At 48.2% G+C, this 20866-nt stretch overlaps 1 protein-coding gene across 4 annotated transcripts in view; it reads left to right on the forward strand.

The window, feature by feature from the left end:
* LOC134909209 (vitamin K-dependent protein C-like) overlaps positions 1 to 20866 on the forward strand; it is a 139503-nt gene that overhangs the window by 41170 nt on the left and 77467 nt on the right. For all 4 annotated transcript variants that reach the window (XM_063915858.1, XM_063915857.1, XM_063915859.1 and 1 more), the window contains 4 exons: positions 3795 to 3863; positions 8763 to 8926; positions 9021 to 9045; positions 9124 to 9234. In XM_063915858.1, coding sequence (XP_063771928.1) covers positions 3795 to 3863; positions 8763 to 8926; positions 9021 to 9045; positions 9124 to 9234 — 369 coding nt within the window. The remainder of the gene's footprint in view (positions 1 to 3794; positions 3864 to 8762; positions 8927 to 9020; positions 9046 to 9123; positions 9235 to 20866) is intronic.

Below are 20866 nucleotides of genomic sequence, written 5' to 3' on the forward strand. Positions count from 1 at the left end.
AGCCATAGAATTCTGTAATACCTGGGTTGCAGAATCATTACTAGCACCACTCTGGTTCCCTTGCTGGTATCTGTGCTAAACCAGTGCTAACGTGATTACATGGAATGGGATCATCCTGAGAGGATAAATCCTCTGCAGCATATGACACAGTGTCCCTGGACATAGCTAAAGGAGACCACCAAACACTCCACACACACACACACACACACACACACACACACACACACACACACACACACACACACACACACACACACGTGGGGGCATACAGAGTTTCTCCCCCCAAGAAAGGCAAGAGAGACACAGAGATCGAAGCCAACCCACAATACAGCGCTTTTAGTAAAAGGCAACCCCTTACCAGCGCAGACTGTGCCCCTTAATAGGAGACACAGTCGTTTTGCAGCCTCCCCTCCCTTCTACAACCCCCTGGTACCGTGTACAGTCAGATGGAGCTGCTGTGGAGGGACCTGATCTTCCATCCAGCGCTGTGCAGGCAGGAAAATGGTGCTGGAACGCTGATGGGTCTGCTCTTAGGAGAAGCTCCGCCCCCTTAATGGCGCTGTCTTCCCGCTCTTCAGATTTTTATACTGGCCTCAGGACTTTTGCTGGCTGAGATCCGCGGACCCCGACAGGTTTGCTGACCAGTGTGGGGGTAAGCGCTGGCCCAGGGTGTAAGAGGGTGGCGGTGCGTGTAGTGTCTGCTACCGTGCAGGTGTAGTTTCGCTACTCACCAGGCGCCGCACTCTCTCACCTTCAGGTACCGGAACCTTCAACGGACCTGGAAATCTTCAGACTGGACCCGGACACAATGACCTAGGAGGAAGGAGATTGCTGAGTACCGTCCTCCTGACTGTGGACCGAAACGCCCTCCGGAACAGAGGAAAATAGCGCTTTCAGGCTAGGTGAGGGTCATCCTGGGCGCACGGCCTTAGAGCCCGAATTTCACCTATTGGCACTCTCGCACCTGGTGGAAATTCAACCTTGCACCGGCGTGCAAGGTTCACCGTTCGCCCTGAAGGAAGGGAGACAGATAGGGACAAACACAGAAGGAACACACGGACAGATGTTACTCACCGTCCTACATCTTGCACTTTGATCTTCTCCACTTACAGGTCCCTGTAAGGAGGCAAAGAGAGAAACAGCCGTGCAGGGCCAAGAACAACCCTAGTGTGCATCATAAACAGAGCCCTCAAACTGGCTCAAGTGTGGGTGGTGCAACACAAACTATGCACAAACTCTAAAACAACACTTTGCCCTGCACGGTAACAACACACATAACATCATCAGAGAACAACATCAAACGGTGCTGTTCCTTTAAATCCCTACCTGCACTCTAGGGGGTGGAAGCCGTACAGCCTATCCACCTTCTATACCCTCTCTTATGTGGGGCTCAGGCCAAGCGAGCCTGCCTACCTATACTCCTTGGGGTGGCCTAGGCCTAGTGCCCAGCGCCACCTTTATTCACCTTGGGTGGGACCAGTTATCTACTGGGCCTAACGCCCCCTAACTGCACACAGGCCAGAGGCCTGACTTTATCCCTCGGGCCTAGCGCCGCCTAACTTTTCGCCCGTTGGGTGACCTGGGCCTAATGCCCTGGGTCACCTTATATCCCTAAACCACCAAAATACACTAGGGCCTAATGCCCTCTAATGTCCCACAGGCTTTTTGCCTGAATTGCCCCTCGGGCCTAATGCCCGCCTACTGTGCTCACGGGCCGGGAGGGCCCGACTGTGCCCACTGGCCTAGTGCCTGATCACCCGGTGGTCTAGGGAGGAGAGGGGGGGGCACCTTAGAAGGGCCTACCTGCGGTGGAGAAGGCTGCAGTGGGGAACTGCACAGCTCAATTGCTTCCCACCACTGCAGCGCTTCTCGGCCTGGATGGACTCTTCTGCCGCTGGCGCGTCCTGGCCAGCAGCGCCGCCGTCTCCTCTCTGCGTCCAGCCACCGCTGGACATCTTCTTCCAGGAGCCGGGCGTCTTCTGGCCTCTTCCGCAGCCACAGGAGCTCTTCCCGCGATGTCTTCCTCCTCCTGGCGCCGCCCGGATCTTCACCGCTCTTCGGCGCGGCTTCTTTTAGCTTTGGCTCCCGCCCGCCGTCTTCAGCGCTCTTCCACGCGCTCTCCGTCTTCGGCTCCCGCCCGGCGTCTGACGTCAGACACCGGGGGCCATGGCCTATGACGCGGTGAGTGCTGATTAGCTCGCCGCACCCTTCTCCGATTGGCCGCTGCTCCGGGAGCCGCGATTGGCTCCCGGAGGGCGCCAATATTTGAATGCCTCCGCAGCCTCCGGTCTGGTGCAGGGAATAGTCTAATCCCTGCACCGGACACCCGCCGCTCCTGCACACTGACAGGCGCTGGGGACAGACAAGCTGCCCCAGCGCTGTCATACACACTCTGTATCCCCTGTATCTGTGTCCCCTGCGTGCTGCTGCTGGGATGTGTCCTGGGGAACAGGGCACATCTCCACACAGGGCACCCCTCACGGCGCCGCACCATGTGCCTCTGGTACCTTCCCAGGAGCGCAGTTAGTACTGCGCTCTCTCCCCGTTGCCGCTATCTTCACACTGGCCCCCCGCTCGCTAGGGGGGTCGGTGACTAACTCACCACTTCTTCAGCTCTGTAAGGGGTTGGCGGCATGCTGCCGGGGGTGAGCGGTCCCCTATGGCGGAGACCGATCCGACCCCTCTGGAGCTCAGTGTCCAGTCAGCGGAGTCAGTGGCTCAGACCCCGCAGGGCGGACACTGCTCCCCCCTTAGTCCCTCGCTGCAGGCAGGCTGTTGCCAACAGCCTCCTGTAAAAAAACAAACTCTAAATTAAACTTTTACTAGAAAAGCTCAGGAGAGCTCCCCTAGCTGTGACCGGCTCCTCCAGGCACATTTTCTAAACTGAGTCTGGTAGGAGGGGCATAGAGGGAGGAGCCAGCCCACACTCTGAAACTCTTAAAGTGCCAATGGCTCCTGGTGGACCCGTCTATACCCCATGGTACTAATGTGGACCCCAGCATCCTCTAGGACATTAGAGAAATGTTTTTACTACTGTGTGGGGGCCAAAGTGTTTTTACTCCTCTGTGGGAGCCAAAGTGTTTTTACTCCTGTGTTGGGGCCAAAGTGTTTGAGGTTCTTACCTGTGGGGGCCAAGTTGTGATTTTGGGTGAGACAGTCCCTACACCCTGTGCAGCGAGGTAGTCACATCCCTTTTTTGTTATGCCATGCCCCTTTTTTGGGCATGCCCCTGTGTCAGGCGCTATTGTCCCACCTAGGTAGATCACGAAAGCTATTCAGCTTTCCAAGAAGATCGCCAACTCCAAAAGTCTGGCCACCCCTGGTTTATAAGCTCTGTACTGAATTACAACCTAACACATAAACAACATATATAACATTACTGTGCCACAACATTTTACAAATAAAAGCAATAATAGAGAATGCAAAATATTTCTATACCCAGAAAAACATCTTTTCCAGCTGCTACAGCAAGGCATTGACACATGGTGAAAATCATGGTTTATACTGCTGTTGACTGTTCAGATAGTTGAAACCAGAGCACCAATTTTCAGATCTGTCGGATATGATGGGCGATTTTGGTGTCCAGCAGACCAATAATTAATGCTCGATTGCGGCAATACACTGTTCATTTATCGGCCTGGTTAGCTGTTTACCAGAGCTGGTGCTCACATTTTTCTGTTCCCATTTTAAAGTCCATTTACCGCCACTTCATACTTTCTTTCTGTACAATTCCCTATAGTAAGTGTGATATGAAAAGTAAATTATTTTGTCCTGTCCTACGTTTATGTGTACAGGGTCACTGAGCTGCACAATGTGGTGGATCCTGATGCTGAGTGTCATCCCATCAGCTTATGGTAGCTCTAGTAAGTATGTCAGCAGCAGACTGAATTTTACATTTACTGGGAATCTATAGTACTAGCTGATTTGTCCAGTTTCACCCAGGTAGATATTTACTGTTTCCATAGCCTCTTCATGGGATATAATTCAGCAACGAAACTCTCATAGTGCTCACCATTGCTGTAAACCTTGAAGATGAACTCGAACAGATGCCCAGCCACCACCAGTTCGCATAAACCACCATAAATAAAGGGTTGGGACATGTTAAGGAGGTACTCAGCTGAGCTGGTGTAGCTGCCCTTCTCGCTGTCGTGGAACATGATGGAGAAGTCCTCCCAGCTGTCCATCACCTTCCTCACAATTAGCTCATGCACCTCCCTAGACATTAGCCGAGTGTCATACATAAGATAGGAGAGGGTCCGGAACAGACGGGCTCTGTCTCCTGTAATGGGGACAATTGTGTGAGGTATCATCTCCCCTTTAACATTCAAAAACTCAACAGCCATGTTCGAGAAAATGAAAAATGCAAGTACAATTCAAGTGAAGTATCCAAAAAGAAAACAAAATAGTCAGTGTTCAGTCCTTAGAAGTGGCGGCTCCAGAGATGGATGGAACTGCAGCGTAGTCCAATATTCAAATAAGGGAGCCACACCAACTGCCACCCCAAATACTGCCAAACATCACTGGCAGTTGGTGTGGCTCCCCTATTTAAGTATTGGACTGCATTGCAGCCCCACCTCTCGTGCCACCACTCATCCCAGAGAAGAGCTTACAGTCCTGCAGCACTTGGGACATGTTGCTTTGTCACCCAATCACCTCGGACAAGAGGAAGCATATGACCCATTTTCACCCCCTTAGTCTAATTTCGAAAAAAAACTGCTTAGTGGTTGCTTAAGTCATAGAAGGAAGGAATATACTCCCCGAATTTCATGTTTTTAGGTCTAGGGGGTTTGGGCCAGGCGTTGATGAGTCAGTGAGTCATATACAATATATAGATATATACACTATTTGTATTCAGAATTTGGAAAACATAGGAAGTAATAATAATACAGATAATAACTTGAGAGACGTAGTGACTGTCTCTCTCAAATTCAGGGCCGCTAATGGTGCATATTTTCCAGGTCTCTTCAAAGAATCATAAGATGTAGACTATACGGAGACTCATTGCTATATGTAATTCTTCATGTTGGGATTAACAGGCAGAAATAGAGATTCTGTTTTATATCATTTACAGTATCTGTCAAACAGTTGGTGATACAGGGCACGCACTTCTAAAGTGCTTAGCAAACAGTTTACAACATATTAAAATAAATAGATTTTCAAAAGAGGATGTAAATGGTACAGAAGAGATGGGAGATTACTTACATGAAGAGTCCTCACAAATTATGAAACGTGTTTTGGACATTCCTGTAGGTTTGTGCCAGATGATCAACCCTGCCCCTCTCTTGAAAATTGTCTTTTACTGTCCGTAAAGTAAAAAAATGCAGGTGCTGATGCAGAGTAGAAACCCAAGTCTGTCTACAGAGTGCAACTTTTATGGTTTTGGTCTGCACATGCTCCAGAACTAAGCATATATGGGCCCGATTCAGCATCGACTGCTGAAGTACGGAACTTGCTTTTCAGCGATTTACGCACTTCTGTGCATGTGCGCACACACTGCTGCGTGCAGGCAGAAGGAGTCATTCTGCAATCATATGTGATCGCAACCTAAGTGATGGCAGGGGCCTGTGATGGGTTGGCATCGCAGCATTTTCTGCACATTGTCGATGTGTTGGCGGGCACGGTTCCGGAGGTGTATCCAGACTGTTTGCGGGGGCGGGCTGCGGCGACTGCGTGACATTACATGCAGCCGTTGTGACCCAAAATATGGCAGCCCGGCGAGCCTTCGCAGGCAGGGGACTACCTTAAAGATGTGAGCGCTTTGCTGTTTAGTGAAGCGTTCGCATTTTAGCAGGCGGGGGGAGGACCCGGCATCCGTGGCGGCCTTGCCCCGTGCTGGGTAGACCCCTGCATGTTAGAGAAAGGAGCTGTAGCTTTGCAATTTTTCGCAAAACTACAACTCATGCTGAATTAGGACCTATGGGTGATGCAGGGTTGTAGGAAATTCAGATGCATATCCATTTACACCTGCAGGAGTGTTAAAATGGATACACACTTTAAGATTATCTGTACAATCTGGATGGTTGGAATGAAAATCTGGTAGTGTATGGGAGGGAGCACATGACAACTGACTATTTACTCCTAAACACTGGAAAACAGACACAAATGGTCATTCAGACAAATGGGTGATATCCGTTTGATTTAACCAATTTATCTGAACAACCATTTTTCTCCATGGTCCGGATTTTTGGGGTGTGGTATAGAAGATCTACAGTCATTAGTTAGATAGTCATTAGGTTGACTCCATATGGGTGACATACATTAGGTCAACAGGGTCAAAAGGTCAATTTGGAAATGGTTGACACAAAAAAGGCTGACATAAGTTTTGGGTGTTATTTTGTATGTTTCATCATCTGTGACCACAATCAGTGTAAACGTGTTTGGTGTTTCAAACCAAGCCTATGGGTTTTATTTACTAAACCTTGGATGGAGATAAAGTAGATAGAGATAAAGTGCCAGCTCCTAACTGTCATTTTTGGCATGGCAGTGACATGGCAGTTAGGAGTTGATTGGCTGGTACTTTATCTCTGTCCACTTTATCTCCATCCAAAGCTTAGTAAATAGACCCATATGTGTGCAGGCTGCTTGGCAGCAGAGCATACGCTTTTGAATGCAGGCAAATATATGAAATCAGGGGAAGCGGTTAAAATACCGCAAGTAGGAATCCTGGAGGTCACAATGCCGACGCTGGCAAGGCCGGCTCCAGGCCTACTAGCGCCCTGAGCAAGACAATTTCGAAGTCCACCCCTCCAACTGAAAAAGTGGGCGAGGCTTCGCAACTTTATATAATCAGACTATAAATATATTTTCACACCCCCTCCACACACACACGCACACACTTAGCAGCCTTACACATTGCACCCACAGTAGTGTTCCTTACACATGTCTCCAGTAGGGTGGTCTTCAGTATGCCGAATGTCGGGATCCCGGCGCACAGTATACCAGCGCCGGGATCCCGACACCCGGCATACCGACAGCTATTCTCCCTCGTGGGGGTCCACGACCCCCCTGGAGGGAGAATAAATAGCGTGGCGCGCATAGCGCGCCACCGTGCCCGCAAGGGGCTCCTTTGCGCTCACCACACTGTCAGTATGCCGGCGGTCGGGCTCCCGGCGCCGGTATGCTGGTCGCCGGGAGCCCGGCCGCCGGCATACCATACTACACCCCTCCAGTATAGTGCCTGATACACATAATGACCCCAGTAGTGCAGTGCCAGATACACATAAGCCCCCAGTAGTGCCAAATACACATACACCCCCAGTAGTACCAGATACACATTATATGCCCCCAGCAGTGCCAGATACACGTTATATGCTATCACAGTGCCAGATACAAATTATATGCCCCCAGCAGTGAAAGAGACACATTGTATGCCCCCACAGTGTTAGATACACATTAAATGCCCCCACAGTGCCAGATACACATTATATGCCCCACAGTACCAGATACACATTATATGCCCCACAGTGCCAGATACACATTATCCCCAAGAACAGTGCACCATATGAGAAAAAAAAAACCATACCCTTTAGGCAGGGCTTACTTCGAGTGGGTGCTCAGGAGGATCCAATTGCTTCTAGATGCACCGCACCCTCGCACCAACCAGCAGCGAAGAAATGGTCTGCTCTGGTAACAGTGTGCGCGGGAAGGGACAGCAGCAGAGTCCGTCCCGCGGCCCACCTCCTAGCAGTGGCTGTGTGACGACGAGGGGGAGTGCTGTGGGCGGGCAAAAGCTAAACTATGTGCGTGCTGTGTGGCGCCAGCATCTGACAGCCACTGCTAGAAGGCCAGGAGGCGGGCCATGGGACAGACGCTGCTGCTGTAGGGACCTGGCTTCAATATGGCGGAGAGAGCGACCGAGGCTCATTAAGTGTGACACCCTGTTTGGCCGCTCTTTTGGAACGTGCCTGGAGCCGTCCCTGGACGCCGGGATCCTGCCACCGGAATACCGGTGCTACAGGCTATTCTCCCTCTGTGGTTGCCCACGACACCCATAGAGGAAGAATATAACCTATGGCAAGTGCAGCGAGCCTCCACGCCTGAAGCATGGTGGGCGCAGCGAGCCCGCAAGAGGCTTTCTAGCGCTCGCCCCGCTGCTGGCATACTGTTGGCTGGGATGCCGCTGTCGGTATACTGACGGCCAGCTGGTACTGTAGATCATATTGAACCTGAAATCAGGGCCTAATTTGGAACTGTACACAAACCTGATGGCGTACATACACCTATAATGCTAAGGCGCCTTCACAAAATCTTTTCAGCGCATGTGCAGAACCAAACTTGCATCGTTGCACGCAGTGCACTCTGATTGACAGGCTTCAGCTGTTTGGGGGCAGGGAGTGTTACTGAAAATAGGGAGAGAGGGTGTCGTCCCATTTTCTGGGAGTCCTCAGACTTCCTGGTTTTGGCTACTGAGCTGTGAGGATCATTCTGAGTAACCTCAGTGATACTCAGATGGCAGATGGTCTCGCAGATGACATGATGCCGCATCTTAGGACACAGCACTTGGATCTACGATGCCGTTAGAGGGGGCGTCTTTTTCCCTCAGACGCCCCCTGCGGCATTAGCATGTTTCCATAGACCCAGCAGCCATGTTAACTGCGTCCACCTTTCAATTAGGCCCTTAGTTCTGTGCATGCAATACGGGAGCAATTGCAGCCCACTTGCGTTCAACTTTTACATACTCATAGGTGGTGCATAGAAAAATAAACCTTTACTGATATAATAGTACCTGACCAGCCTATTCTTCTCCCACCTCTCATTTCCAGTCTTCTCCAGTAGTCAGGATGCAAATCGGGTGCTGAAAGTTAAAAAACGTTCCAATGCTCAGTTCCTGGAGGAGATGAAACCTGGGTCGCTGGAGAGAGAGTGCTATGAAGAGAAATGTGACCTTGAGGAGGCAAATGAGATATTTGAGACTCGCGAGGCCACTGTAAGAGATATACTAATATAACTGTACCGTTTTCTGCAGTAGCTCTCATGCAGACAATCATATACCTACATTAATATTGCTCTTTTATTTCTAGCTTAACTTTTGGGCGAAATACTTTGGTAAGTGTTTACGCAGTGGCAGTGGAAACTTACTATATGTGTAGTACAATATAAGTAATGATGTTACATCTCTTACAGATGGGGATCAGTGTCTCTCTAGTCCATGTAAGAATGGTGTATGTAAGGACGGCATAGGGAAATATGACTGTATCTGCCACCAAGGCTGGGAAGGACACATCTGTTCTCAGGGTGAGTTTCTAGAGTACCTAATAAAATAGTACCTATCACTGTCACACAATGGAGGCAGTCATGTGATGAGTTTTACCAATATTATTAAAATGTAACTTCACATTGAGGTAGAAAACAGTAACATCAAAAAATCACTTGGGGTTCAACTTACAAAATGTCTGCGCCCACTTTTTTTTACCTCAGTGATGTCACTTGTGATGACACTTGTTCCTTATAATTACAGTAGTCTGCATCCCCATAAACAATGGCTGAGCAAAACAAAATGTCTTCCTCCACTTTATACCTCAGTATTGTCACTTAGTAAAATAGTAACTTGCATTTCTCATAAATATTGATTAAACAAACCAAGTCAGGTGACCATAAAGTAAGCAGCAAACCATTGTATGTCATTAGTTAGATACATTTTCCTTTATAATGTGTAATCATACATGAATACAATATGGCAACCTCCTCTGAAAATACACCACTTATAGGTGGTCATTCCGAGTTGTTCGCTCGGTAATTTTCTTCGCATCGCAGCGATTTTCCGCTAATTGCAAATGCGCAATATTCGCACTGCGACTGCGCCAAGTAAATTTGCTATGCAGTTAGGAATTTTACTCACGGCATTACAAGGTTTTTTCTTCGTTCTGGTGATCGTAATGTGATTGACAGGAAGTGGGTGTTTCTGGGCGGAAACTGGCCGTTTTATGGGTGTGTGTGAAAAAACGCTGCAGTTTCTGGGAAAAACGCGGGAGTGTCTGAAGAAACATGGGAGCGTCTGGTCGAACGCTGGGAGTGTTTGTGACGTCAAACCAGGAACGAAACTGACTGAACTGATCGCAGTTGCCGAGTAAGCGTGGAGCTACTTAGAAACTGCTAAGAAGTGTCTATTCGCAATTCTGCTAATCTTTCGTTCGCAATTTTACTATGCTAAGATTCACTCCCAGTAGGCGGCGGCTTAGCGTGTGCAAAGCTGCTAAAAGCAGCTTGCGAGCGAACAACTCGGAATGAGGGCCATAGTGCACACATTTCTGCAAAATCACAGAGAATGAGAGGTGTCGCCATAGTGCATTAAACAGCATAAAGCACAAAAAGATATTAAAATCACTGCATATGTGCATACTGCATACCAGAAGGACAATGAGGTGCTTATCTAAAACTAATGTTCTGAACTTCTCTAGTATTCTTAAGGTGGATACACACTAGGCGATGTGCTCTATGAGCTACGTCATCTAGAGTGATCCCTGCCGGGGCGGTTGGCGGCAGTGCATACACACTGAGCGATATGAAATTCATATTGTTCAGTAACGACTCCCGCAGCCGGGCCGTGCATGCAGTTTTTGGACGACAAGGGGGGACAAAGGGGACACCTGTACAGGGCCCCCGAGGCTCAAGGGGGCCCAAGGATCAGCCCCCCCCATTGTTTACCCTATCACTTGTTCCTGACTCCTGAAGTCTGTGTACGCGTCGCTATTGGCCGGGCAGTCAGCAGCAGCATGGTCTACTCCCTCCTCCCCGTCCAGCTAGGGCACCTCCTCCTCCCTTTGCCTCCTCCCTTTCCCTCCTCTTTCCCTCCGTGGCCCACCTCAGGCAGGTTGGTGCGTTCTCTGCCCTCACCGCGGCATGAACAGCCGCCGCAGGCTGGGTGCCTGCTATGAAGCATGAAATGCTTCCCCGGCTCCCATTTAGTTGTACAGTGCAGAGAGGAGCGCTGTTGCCTACCTGGGAATGTGACATCCTGCAGAAACAGCCCCCAGCCACAATCAGATTAAAAAAAAGTAAGTAGAAAATATATTAGGGGTGGGGTGAGGTGGTAGGCATAAAGGCATAATATATATAAGTGGTGGGGTGATTAAAATAGGATTTTAATACCTACCGTTAAATCCTTTTCTCTTAGTCCATAGAGGATGCTGGGAACTCCGTAAGGACCATGGGGTATAGACGGGATCCGCAGGAGACATGGGCACACTATAAGACTTTGAATGGGTGTGAACTGGCTCCTCCCTCTATGCCCCTCCGCCAGACCTCAGTTAGAAAACTGTGCCCAGGGAGACGGACATTTCGAGGAAATAATTTATTGTTTAAACACGGTGAGTGTCGTACCAGCTCACACCACGAACATACCGCAGAACGTGGCATTCAATAGAATACCAGCCAACGGCATGAACATTACACAGCCAGATGCTGAGAGAATATGTAACACAACCTGTGTGTCAACACAACCAATAATAAAACACTGCATGCCATGGCATGAACAATGTCAGCAACAGCATGACAGAAAAGAAACACCACAAGAGTGTAACCATAACCAATAACTGCAGACACAGTACGCACTGGGACGGGCGCCCAGCATCCTCTACGGACTATGAGAAAAGGATTTACCGGTAGGTATTAAAATCCTATTTTCTCATACGTCCTAGAGCAGTCTTTTTCAACCAGTGTGCCATGGCACACTAGTGTGCACGACCAGTTGCAAGGTGTGCCGCGGAGCCAGAGCAGCTTCCTGCACCTTCAGAATGAACTGTTGGTCATACTCCGGCCATGACCTATGCCTTGGTGACGCGGCGGTGTTATATCATAGGTCACGGCCACCGCGTCTCATCACTCAGCCAGCCCACCCGCATACACAACTTCCAGTTCCCGCCTGCATCCACAGCTTTCCTTGGTCACCCACATCCATACCTGCCCGACCTCCCGCTGCTCAGTATTTGCAGCACTCCACTATGAATTACCCCCACTACTGAGGGACAGGGAGGAGGACAGCTGACCGGTAGGGGCTAATATTTGTTATGTTATTTCTCCTGTGGGGAGCAATAGGATTTATGGGGGGAACAATGTGAATAATTAATGTGGGAAGCAATAGGATTTATGTAGGGAGCAACATGATTTATGTGGGGAGCAATGTGATTGTATTTTCTATGTAGGCCAATGTATGTGTGGATTATTTTTTTTCCTGTGAGGGCCAATGTGTGTGGTTTTTTTCTTCTGTGGGTGAACTGATGGTGTGCCTTGGCAATTTTAAAATATTGTTTGGTGTGCAGCGAGTAAAAAAAGGTTGAAATTCACTGTCCTAGAGGATGCTGGGGACTCCGTAAGGACCATGGGGTTTATACCAAAGCTCCAGACCGGGCGGGAGAGTGCGGACGACTCTGCAGCACCGATTGAGCAAACAAAAGGTCCCCATCAGCCAGGGTATCAAACTTGTAGAGCATAGCAAAAGTGTTTGAACCCGACCAAGTAGCCGCTCGGCAAAGTTGAACCGCCGAGACTCCTCGGGCATCCGCCCAAGAAGAGCCCATCTTCCTAGTGGAATGGGTCTCCACCGACTTCGGTAACGGCAATCAAGCCGTAGAACGAGCACGCCGAATCGTATCACCGATCCAGCATTTAACAGACTGCATAGACGCAGGCACCCCGATCATGCTGGGAGCATACCGGACAAACGGAGCCTCTGTTTTCCCAATCTGAGCCAAATTGGCGACCTAAATATTCAAAGCCCTGACTACATCGAGAGACTTTGAATCAGCTAATGCCTAAGTAACCACCGGCATCAAAATAGGCTGATTTCTGCGAAACCCAGAACCACTTTTGGCAGAACTATTATCCGAGTTCTCAATTCCTCTCTATCCACATGGAAGATCAAACAGGGCTCTTGTGAGACAAAGCCGCTACTTCCGACACCCGCCTTGCGGACGCCAAAGCCAATAGCATGACCACTTTCCAAGAGAGAAATTTTAACACAAACTTTCACAAAGGTTCCAAACAGTGTGACACAAGAAAACGCAACACCACGTCAATGTCCCACGGTGCCAACGGGGGCACAAATAAAGGTTGGATGTGCAGTACTCCTTTCACAAAGGTCCGAACTTCCGGAAAGGTTGCCAATTCTTTCTTGAAAGAAAATTTATAAGGCCAAAACCGCACTTAAATGGAGCCTAACTTTAGACCTGCACCCACACCTGCTTGCAAAGAATGGAGAAAAACGACCCAGCTGAAAGTCTTCCGTAGTAGCCTTCTTGGATTCACACCAAGACACATATTTTCTCCAAACACGGTGGTAAGGCTTTGCCGTTACTTCTTTTCTAGCCTGAAGAAGTGTGGAAATGACTTCACTAGGAGTACCCTTTCTGGCTAGGATATGGCGTTCAACCGCCACGCCGTTGAACGCAGCCGCGGTAAGTCTTGATACACGCCCAGATCTTGCTGTAACAGTTCCTCACGTAGAGGAAGGAGCCATGGATCTTCTATGAGTAAATCTTGAAGAACTGGATACCAAGCCCTCCTTGGTTAGACCGGAACAATGAGGATCGCCTGAACCTTTGTTCTTCTTACGTTTATCACCTTCCGAAGAGTGAAAACGGAGGGGACACATAGACCGACTGAAAACACCCAAGGTGTCCCGAGGACGTCCACTGCTATAGCTTGAGTGTCCCCTGACCCGGAACAATATCCCTGAGATCTCTCGTTGAGGCGAGACGCCAACACGTCCACTTGAAGCACTCCTCAAAGACTTGGGACTTCAGTGAAAACTTCTCGATGACGACTGTATTTCTCCCGGATGGAGATCGCGTCTGCAGAGGAATCTATTTCTCAGTCGTTCACATCCGGAACGAAGACTGCTAATATAGCGTTTACCAGTCTTTCCACCCAGCGGAAAACTTTTTCGGCTTCTGCCATTGCTGCTTTGCTCCTTGTTTCGCCCTAGCGGCTTACTTACACCACTGCTGTCAAGTCGTCCGACAGAATTAACACGGGCAGATCACGAAGCATATGATCATTGAAAATAGCTCTTAAGTCAAGAAAGCTTATTGCAGACAAGCTTCCCAGCTTGACCTTTTCCTCTGGAAATACTTCCGTTGCAAGGACTGCTCCCCAGCCTCGGAGATCTGCATGCATGGACACCAGGATCCAATCCTGGATCCCGAACCTTCGTTCCTCCAGAAAGTGAGAATCGAGCAGACAACACAGGAGCGATAACCTGGCCATTAGGATTATATTCCGATGCATGTGCAGGTGAGACCCGGACCACATTCCCAACTGGTTCCCTGAAAACCACTGTGGCATTTGACCTGCTCACCGAAAAGGCCTCTTAGGCCGCACCCATCTGCTTCATCAACGGAACCTATTGATGGATTGTCACTGCAAATCTGAGCCGACTCTGGATCCTCAGACCTCTTTCCACAGGAAAAACACAGAACATCAACCGTTCAGTATCTACTCTGACACCCACCTCCGACATCTGCGTCGTTGGGAACAACAGCCATTCCCTGTGTTGAAGAACAGTCAGAGAGAAACAACGGGCTGATAGCTGATGATTCAGCTGGGAGTGTTATTTTTAGGTAAGAAGAATGGGTGAATACTTATCTGGATAATGAATCAGATGGAATTCTGTTCATTACTATGAAGATATTTTCCTCCAGAATGAGTGGAATCATGCGCCGAAATGGTATATAGAAAAAATAAAAAATAACAGTATTTTGAGTTAAAGTCCCTCAAAAGGTATATACCAGGGCTGGCCAAACCAGTCCTCGAGATCTACCAACAGTTCACATTTTCCAGACCACCTAGCTAGAGCACAGGTGTAGTCATTACTAATTAAGATGTGCTGCATTCATTCCTAACTGACAATTCTACAGGTCTCCAGCAGGCCTGGAAAACATGAACTGTTGGTAGATCTCGAGGACTGGTTTGGCCAGCCCTGGTATATACGATATGCACTCTTGATGGTAGATCTGATATGGTTTTTTTCAACATAAGTGATCGTACCTCACTTACATAAAGTAAGTGAGGTTGAAACGTATAAAGGTTTCTTTTGAAAAATGGTACGGTCTGATCTTGGGCGTACCTAACTTACAATAAAAACTAAAGATGTAAACTCATCAAGATATCTTTAGGCTGAGCTGCGTACCAGTACTCACTGGTTAAAACGTGCTCCGTCTGCGCGTAAAGGTATCTTTATCCAATCAGCATTCATGATAAAACACCCATAAATAAAAAGGGGGATTTATTGGATAAAAACAAATACACAGACAGCCAACATCACCATCTTTGGCTTAAAGGAGTTCCTAAAAGTCAATTTCTTAAGGCCCGTACACACTGGTCGATATATCGTCCGTTCTCTTGAACGGCCGATATATCGCGGGACCGTCGGCCAGTGTGTACAGCCGATACGTCTGTGAACTCCGTCGCTCACAGACGTATCGCGTCGGCCGCGCAGCACAGCCGACGGCCAATATATCTACCGATATATTGGAGCATCGCTGTGTGTGTACGGGGGCGGTCGGCTGACCGCCTGCACACATGCTGCGGCGGCCGGCGGTGATTGACAGCTGAACTGGGCGGGCGTGTGTACACGCCCGCCCAGTTCATGACGTCAGTCCCCGACGGATCGGGCAGTGTGTAACTGTGTATGCTGAACCCACTGCTCGATACGTCCATAGATATATTTGCAGATCAATTGATCTGCAGATATATCTATTAGTGTGTACCCACCTTTAGAGTTAGACGCAATTGCAGCAAAAAAGAAAAAGAAATCTGTAAGGAACAAATGAAACAAAATTTTGTAGACAAAGGCTACAATGAAGGAATCCTCGAGAACATCATGGAGGAAACTCAGAATAAGGACAGAGACACCTTATTAATTCCGAAAACCACTTCAATTAACAATAAAGACAATCTCCAATGGGCATTCATTACCCAGTTTGACGTACAACATTCACAGCTGGAACATATCATTCGTAAAAACTGGCATCTTTTACAACGTGATCTGGTATTGAAGGAGATTATCCCTAAAAAGCCCACTTTCATATATTGCAAATGCAAAAATGTGAAAGATCAATTAGTTAGAAGTGCATTACCAATGCCCTCAAGGAATCCGATACGTAGCAAGGGGTTTTACCAATGTGGGTTATGCATCGGATGTAGAAACATTCACGATACCACCAGTAAACACACAGAAATACAGATCAACAATAATAAAATCAAAATCAGAGATTTCATCACCTGTAACACATCCAATGTAGTTTATTTAGTGGAATGTTCTTGTGGTCTCACCTATATGGGGAGAATCACCAGACCAATAAAAACACGAATCTCAGAGCATTTAAGAAATATAAAAAAGGGATTAACTACGCATCATCTTTCCAATCATTTTAAAAGTGCTCATGGTTGTTCTACAAACCACATCAAGAGATTTGTGGGTCTAAAACATATCAAGACAACGTGGAAAGACAAAAACATAGAAGAAAAACTGGCACAAACTGAAATGCGCACCATTTATGAATTAAAGACACTGGGGTAAATTTACTAAGCTCCCGATTTTGACCGAGATGCCGTTTTTTCATCAAAGTGTCATCTCGGTAATTTACTAAGCAATAATCACGGCAGTGATGAGGGCATTCGTAATATTTTGAAGTCCTAGGAAAAAAATCACGAATGAATACACCATCGGTCAAAACGCGGCTGTTTAAGTATGAATCTCGGTCATTTACTAAGAAGTGCAAAGCAAAAAAAAAACAAACACTGCCGTGAAAAATTACAACTCGTAAAAAAGTGCTAAAAAAAAACAGACCTTTTTTTTTTATTCGTGATTGGATAGGCATGCACGGATCCATGAGATCCGTGCATGTATATCAGTGGGAAGGGGTGGGAAAGTGCTTATTTTTTCAAAAAAAATTGCGTGGGGTCCCCCCTCCTAAGCATAACCAGCCTCGGGCTCTTTGAGCCGATCCTGGTTGCAGAAATATGGTGAAAAAATTGACAGGGGTTCCCCCATATTTAAGCAACCAGCATCGGGCTCTGCGCCTGGTCCTGGTTCCAAAAATACGGGGGACAAAAAGAGTAGGGGTCCCCCGTATTTTTAAAACCAGCACCGGGCTCCACTAGCTGGACAGATAATGCCACAGCCGGGGGTCACTTTTATATAGTGCCCTGCGGCCGTGGCATCAAAAATCCAACTAGTCACCCCTGGCCGGGGTACCCTGGGGGAGTGGGGACCCCTTCAATCAAGGGGTCCCCCCCCCCAGCCACCCAAGGGCCAGGGGTGAAGCCCGAGGCTGTCCCCCCCCATCCAATGGGCTGCGGATGGGGGGGCTGATAGCCTTTGTTGTAAAAGAAAAGATATTGTTTTTAGTAGCAGTACTACAAGTCCCAGCAAGCCTCCCCCGCATGCTGGTACTTGGAGAACCACAAGTACCAGCATGCGGCGGAAAAACGGGCCCGCTGGTACCTGTAGTACTACTACTAAAAAAATACCCAAAAAAACACAAGACACACACACCGTGAAAGTATAATTTTATTACATACATACACACATACATACATACTTACCTTATGTTCCCACGCAGGTCGGTCCTCTTCTCCAGTAGAATCCAAGGGGTACCTGTTGAAGAAATTATACTCACGAGATCCAGGGATCCAGGGTCCTCGGGGAATCCAGGTGTAATCCACGTACTTGAAAAAAATAACAAAACGGACACCCGAGCCACGCACTAAAAGGGGACCCATGTTTGCACATGGATCCCCTTTTCCCGACTGCCAGAAACCCACTCTGACTGATGTCTAAGTGGGTTTCTTCAGCCAATCAGGGAGTGCCACGTTGTAGCACTCTCCTGATCGGCTGTGTGCTCCTGTACTGAGTGACAGGCGGCACACGGCAGTGTTACAATGTAGCGCCTATGCGCTCCATTGTAACCAATGCTGGGAACTTTCTGCTCAGCGGTGACGTCACTTTAGGTCAACCGCAGGGCAGAAAGTTCCCAGCATTGGTTACAATGGAGCGCATAGGCGCTACATTGTAACACTGCCGTGTGCCGCCTGTCACTCAGTACAGGAGCACACAGCCGATCAGGAGAGTGCTACAACGTGGCACTCCCTGATTGGCTGAAGAAACCCACTTAGACATCAGTCAGAGTGGGTTTCTGGCAGTCGGGAAAAGGGGATCCATGTGCAAACATGGGTCCCCTTTTAGTGCGTGGCTCGGGTGTCCGTTTTGTTATTTTTTTCAAGTACGTGGATTACACCTGGATTCCCCGAGGACCCGGGACCCCTGGATCTCGTGAGTATAATTTCTTCAACAGGTACCCCTTGGATTCTACTGGAGAAGAGGACCGACCTGCGTGGGAACATAAGGTAAGTATGTATGTATGTGTGTATGTATGTAATAAAATTATACTTTCACGGTGTGTGTGTCTTGTGTTTTTTTGGGTATTTTTTTAGTAGTAGTACTACAGGTACCAGCGGGCCCGTTTTTCCGCCGCATGCTGGTACTTGTGGTTCTCCAAGTACCAGCATGCGGGGGAGGCTTGCTGGGACTTGTAGTACTGCTACTAAAAACAATATCTTTTCTTTTACAACAAAGGCTATCAGCCCCCCCATCCGCAGCCCATTGGATGGGGGGGGACAGCCTCGGGCTTCACCCCTGGCCCTTGGGTGGCTGGGGGGGGGGAACCCCTTGATTGAAGGGGTCCCCACTCCCCCAGGGTACCCCGGCCAGGGGTGACTAGTTGGATTTTTGATGCCACGGCCGCAGGGCACTATATAAAAGTGACCCCCGGCTGTGGCATTATCTGTCCAGCTAGTGGAGCCCGGTGCTGGTTTTAAAAATACGGGGGACCCCTACTCTTTTTGTCCCCCGTATTTTTGGAACCAGGACCAGGCGCAGAGCCCGATGCTGGTTGCTTAAATATGGGGGAACCCCTGTCATTTTGTTTCCCATATTTCGGCAACCAGGATCGGCTCAAAGAGCCGAGGCTGGTTATGCTTAGGAGGGGGGACCCCACGCAATTTTTTTTTAAATATTTGACAGTGTTTAATTTAAAAAAAACAAAAAAAATGAACCCCAGCACGGATCACACAGATCCGGCCGAGATTCATTGTAAAAAAGTCGGCAGTGTTTTGCTAATCACTGCCGTAAAAATAGAAAAAAAAACCACGAATGACATCGACATCGGAACAAAAGAAAAACCCGAATACGACAGCTTAGTAAATTAGTCGTAATCAATTCAAAAAGTTGCAGTTTTACACTTTCGATGTCATTCGTGATTGAACTTTGACCTGAAACGGGAAAATACGAATCTTAGTAAATTTACCCCTCTGAGTCCACATGGACTCAATCATGACTTTGAACTGAAATGGTTCCTCTAAAGAAAACAATTATATGGAATCTTTCTAGAATTAAAATATCATGCCTCCGTTTAGGAATTTTTTTTATATATGTTTCTCTGTCATCCATCTGGGGGACGCTGCGCCGTTACTTGAGAGTTAGAGGTTAATTTAATTTTTATGAATATTCCTATTCTTTCTTTTTAGATGTTAAATCACGTTTTCCAGCTTCCAATATGGAAGATTCTAAGCAGAATTTTTATCTTCAACAGGAACTACATCAACGAGGGTGCTTTGAGGTCACTTTCTATTGCGACTTATCCTTGCAATACAGTGTTAATCACTTGAACTGTTTCTTTCACTTTGATCTGGTAACCCCAGTCACCAGTTCAGTGCTACTCCGTGGAGTCAGGCTCCTGATACTTACCTGCTGCAGCCTGTTTGTCTTTTGCGTGAACTGTTCCCTTCACTTTCTCGTCTGTTTCGCTGGCTCTCTATCACTTCTATTGATTTGTTCACCCCAGTCTCTTGTTCAGGGCTACTCTGTTGAGTCAGGCTGCTGATACTTACCTGCTGCAGTCTGGTTATCCTTTGCATGAACTGTTCCCTTCACTTTCTCCTCTGTCTCGCTGGCTCTCTATCACATCTGTTGATTTCAGTACCCTAGTCTTCTGTTCAGGGCTACTCTGTGGAACTTACTTGTTTTCCTATATTGGCTGTACATACTGACCATGCTATGGAACAGCTTTTTCTAGCAGTTTTCGACTGAGGAAACAGACTGATAGCCATAGGCGTGCGCAGAACATTTTATTAGGGGGTGCACCGTCGGAGGAGTGTGTCTAGCACCGCCTTTTGGGCGTGTCTAGCACCATCTATTGATGGTCAACACAATATAAAATATCCACCCTTGTACCAATCCTAATAATGCAGATACATTGTCAGATGTTGTGGTGTGCACCAAACAAACACCCATGATGGCACTCACTACAATTACATTGCTCCTCCTCAGCATGGTCTGGCTCCCCCTCTCCTTCCCCTGCAAGCTGCAGCAGCTTACTTACAAGTCAGTCATTCACTGACACTGACAGTTGCAGACTAGTACTGCTTCTGCTGGAAAAACGAGTAACGCGTCAATGTTGCTGCCGACCGCCTGCCAGTGTTGAATTTGTCTTCCTAAGAGGAACGCTGGCTGCATGCTGATCCTCATCAGTGGCTGGCATTGGCATAGCACAGAAGGAGAGAGGTGGTCATGTGGCGGGTGTGACGGGTGGGCGTGCGAGCAGCATGACGTAATCACGTCACATCACGCTGTTTTTGTACATGGAGGTGGAGCTGAGAGTTTGAAAGCCGGTGGCAGTGGCACCCTTGATTAACCAGACGTCTGGTCAGTAATGCAGTCCTGACAGGACAGGGTGCAGCGCAGTGGGGACAGTAATTAGCCTGCTCGGCGATCGCTGCATCAGTCATGTGAGATCGGGGTACCAGACATTAGGGGGTGCCTGTGCGCACCAGGAACCCCCCCTGCGCACACCTATGCTGATAGCTCTGA

The sequence above is a fragment of the Pseudophryne corroboree genome, chromosome 4 (genome assembly GCF_028390025.1).
Source record: "Pseudophryne corroboree isolate aPseCor3 chromosome 4, aPseCor3.hap2, whole genome shotgun sequence".
NCBI classification, from domain to species: domain Eukaryota; kingdom Metazoa; phylum Chordata; class Amphibia; order Anura; family Myobatrachidae; genus Pseudophryne; species Pseudophryne corroboree.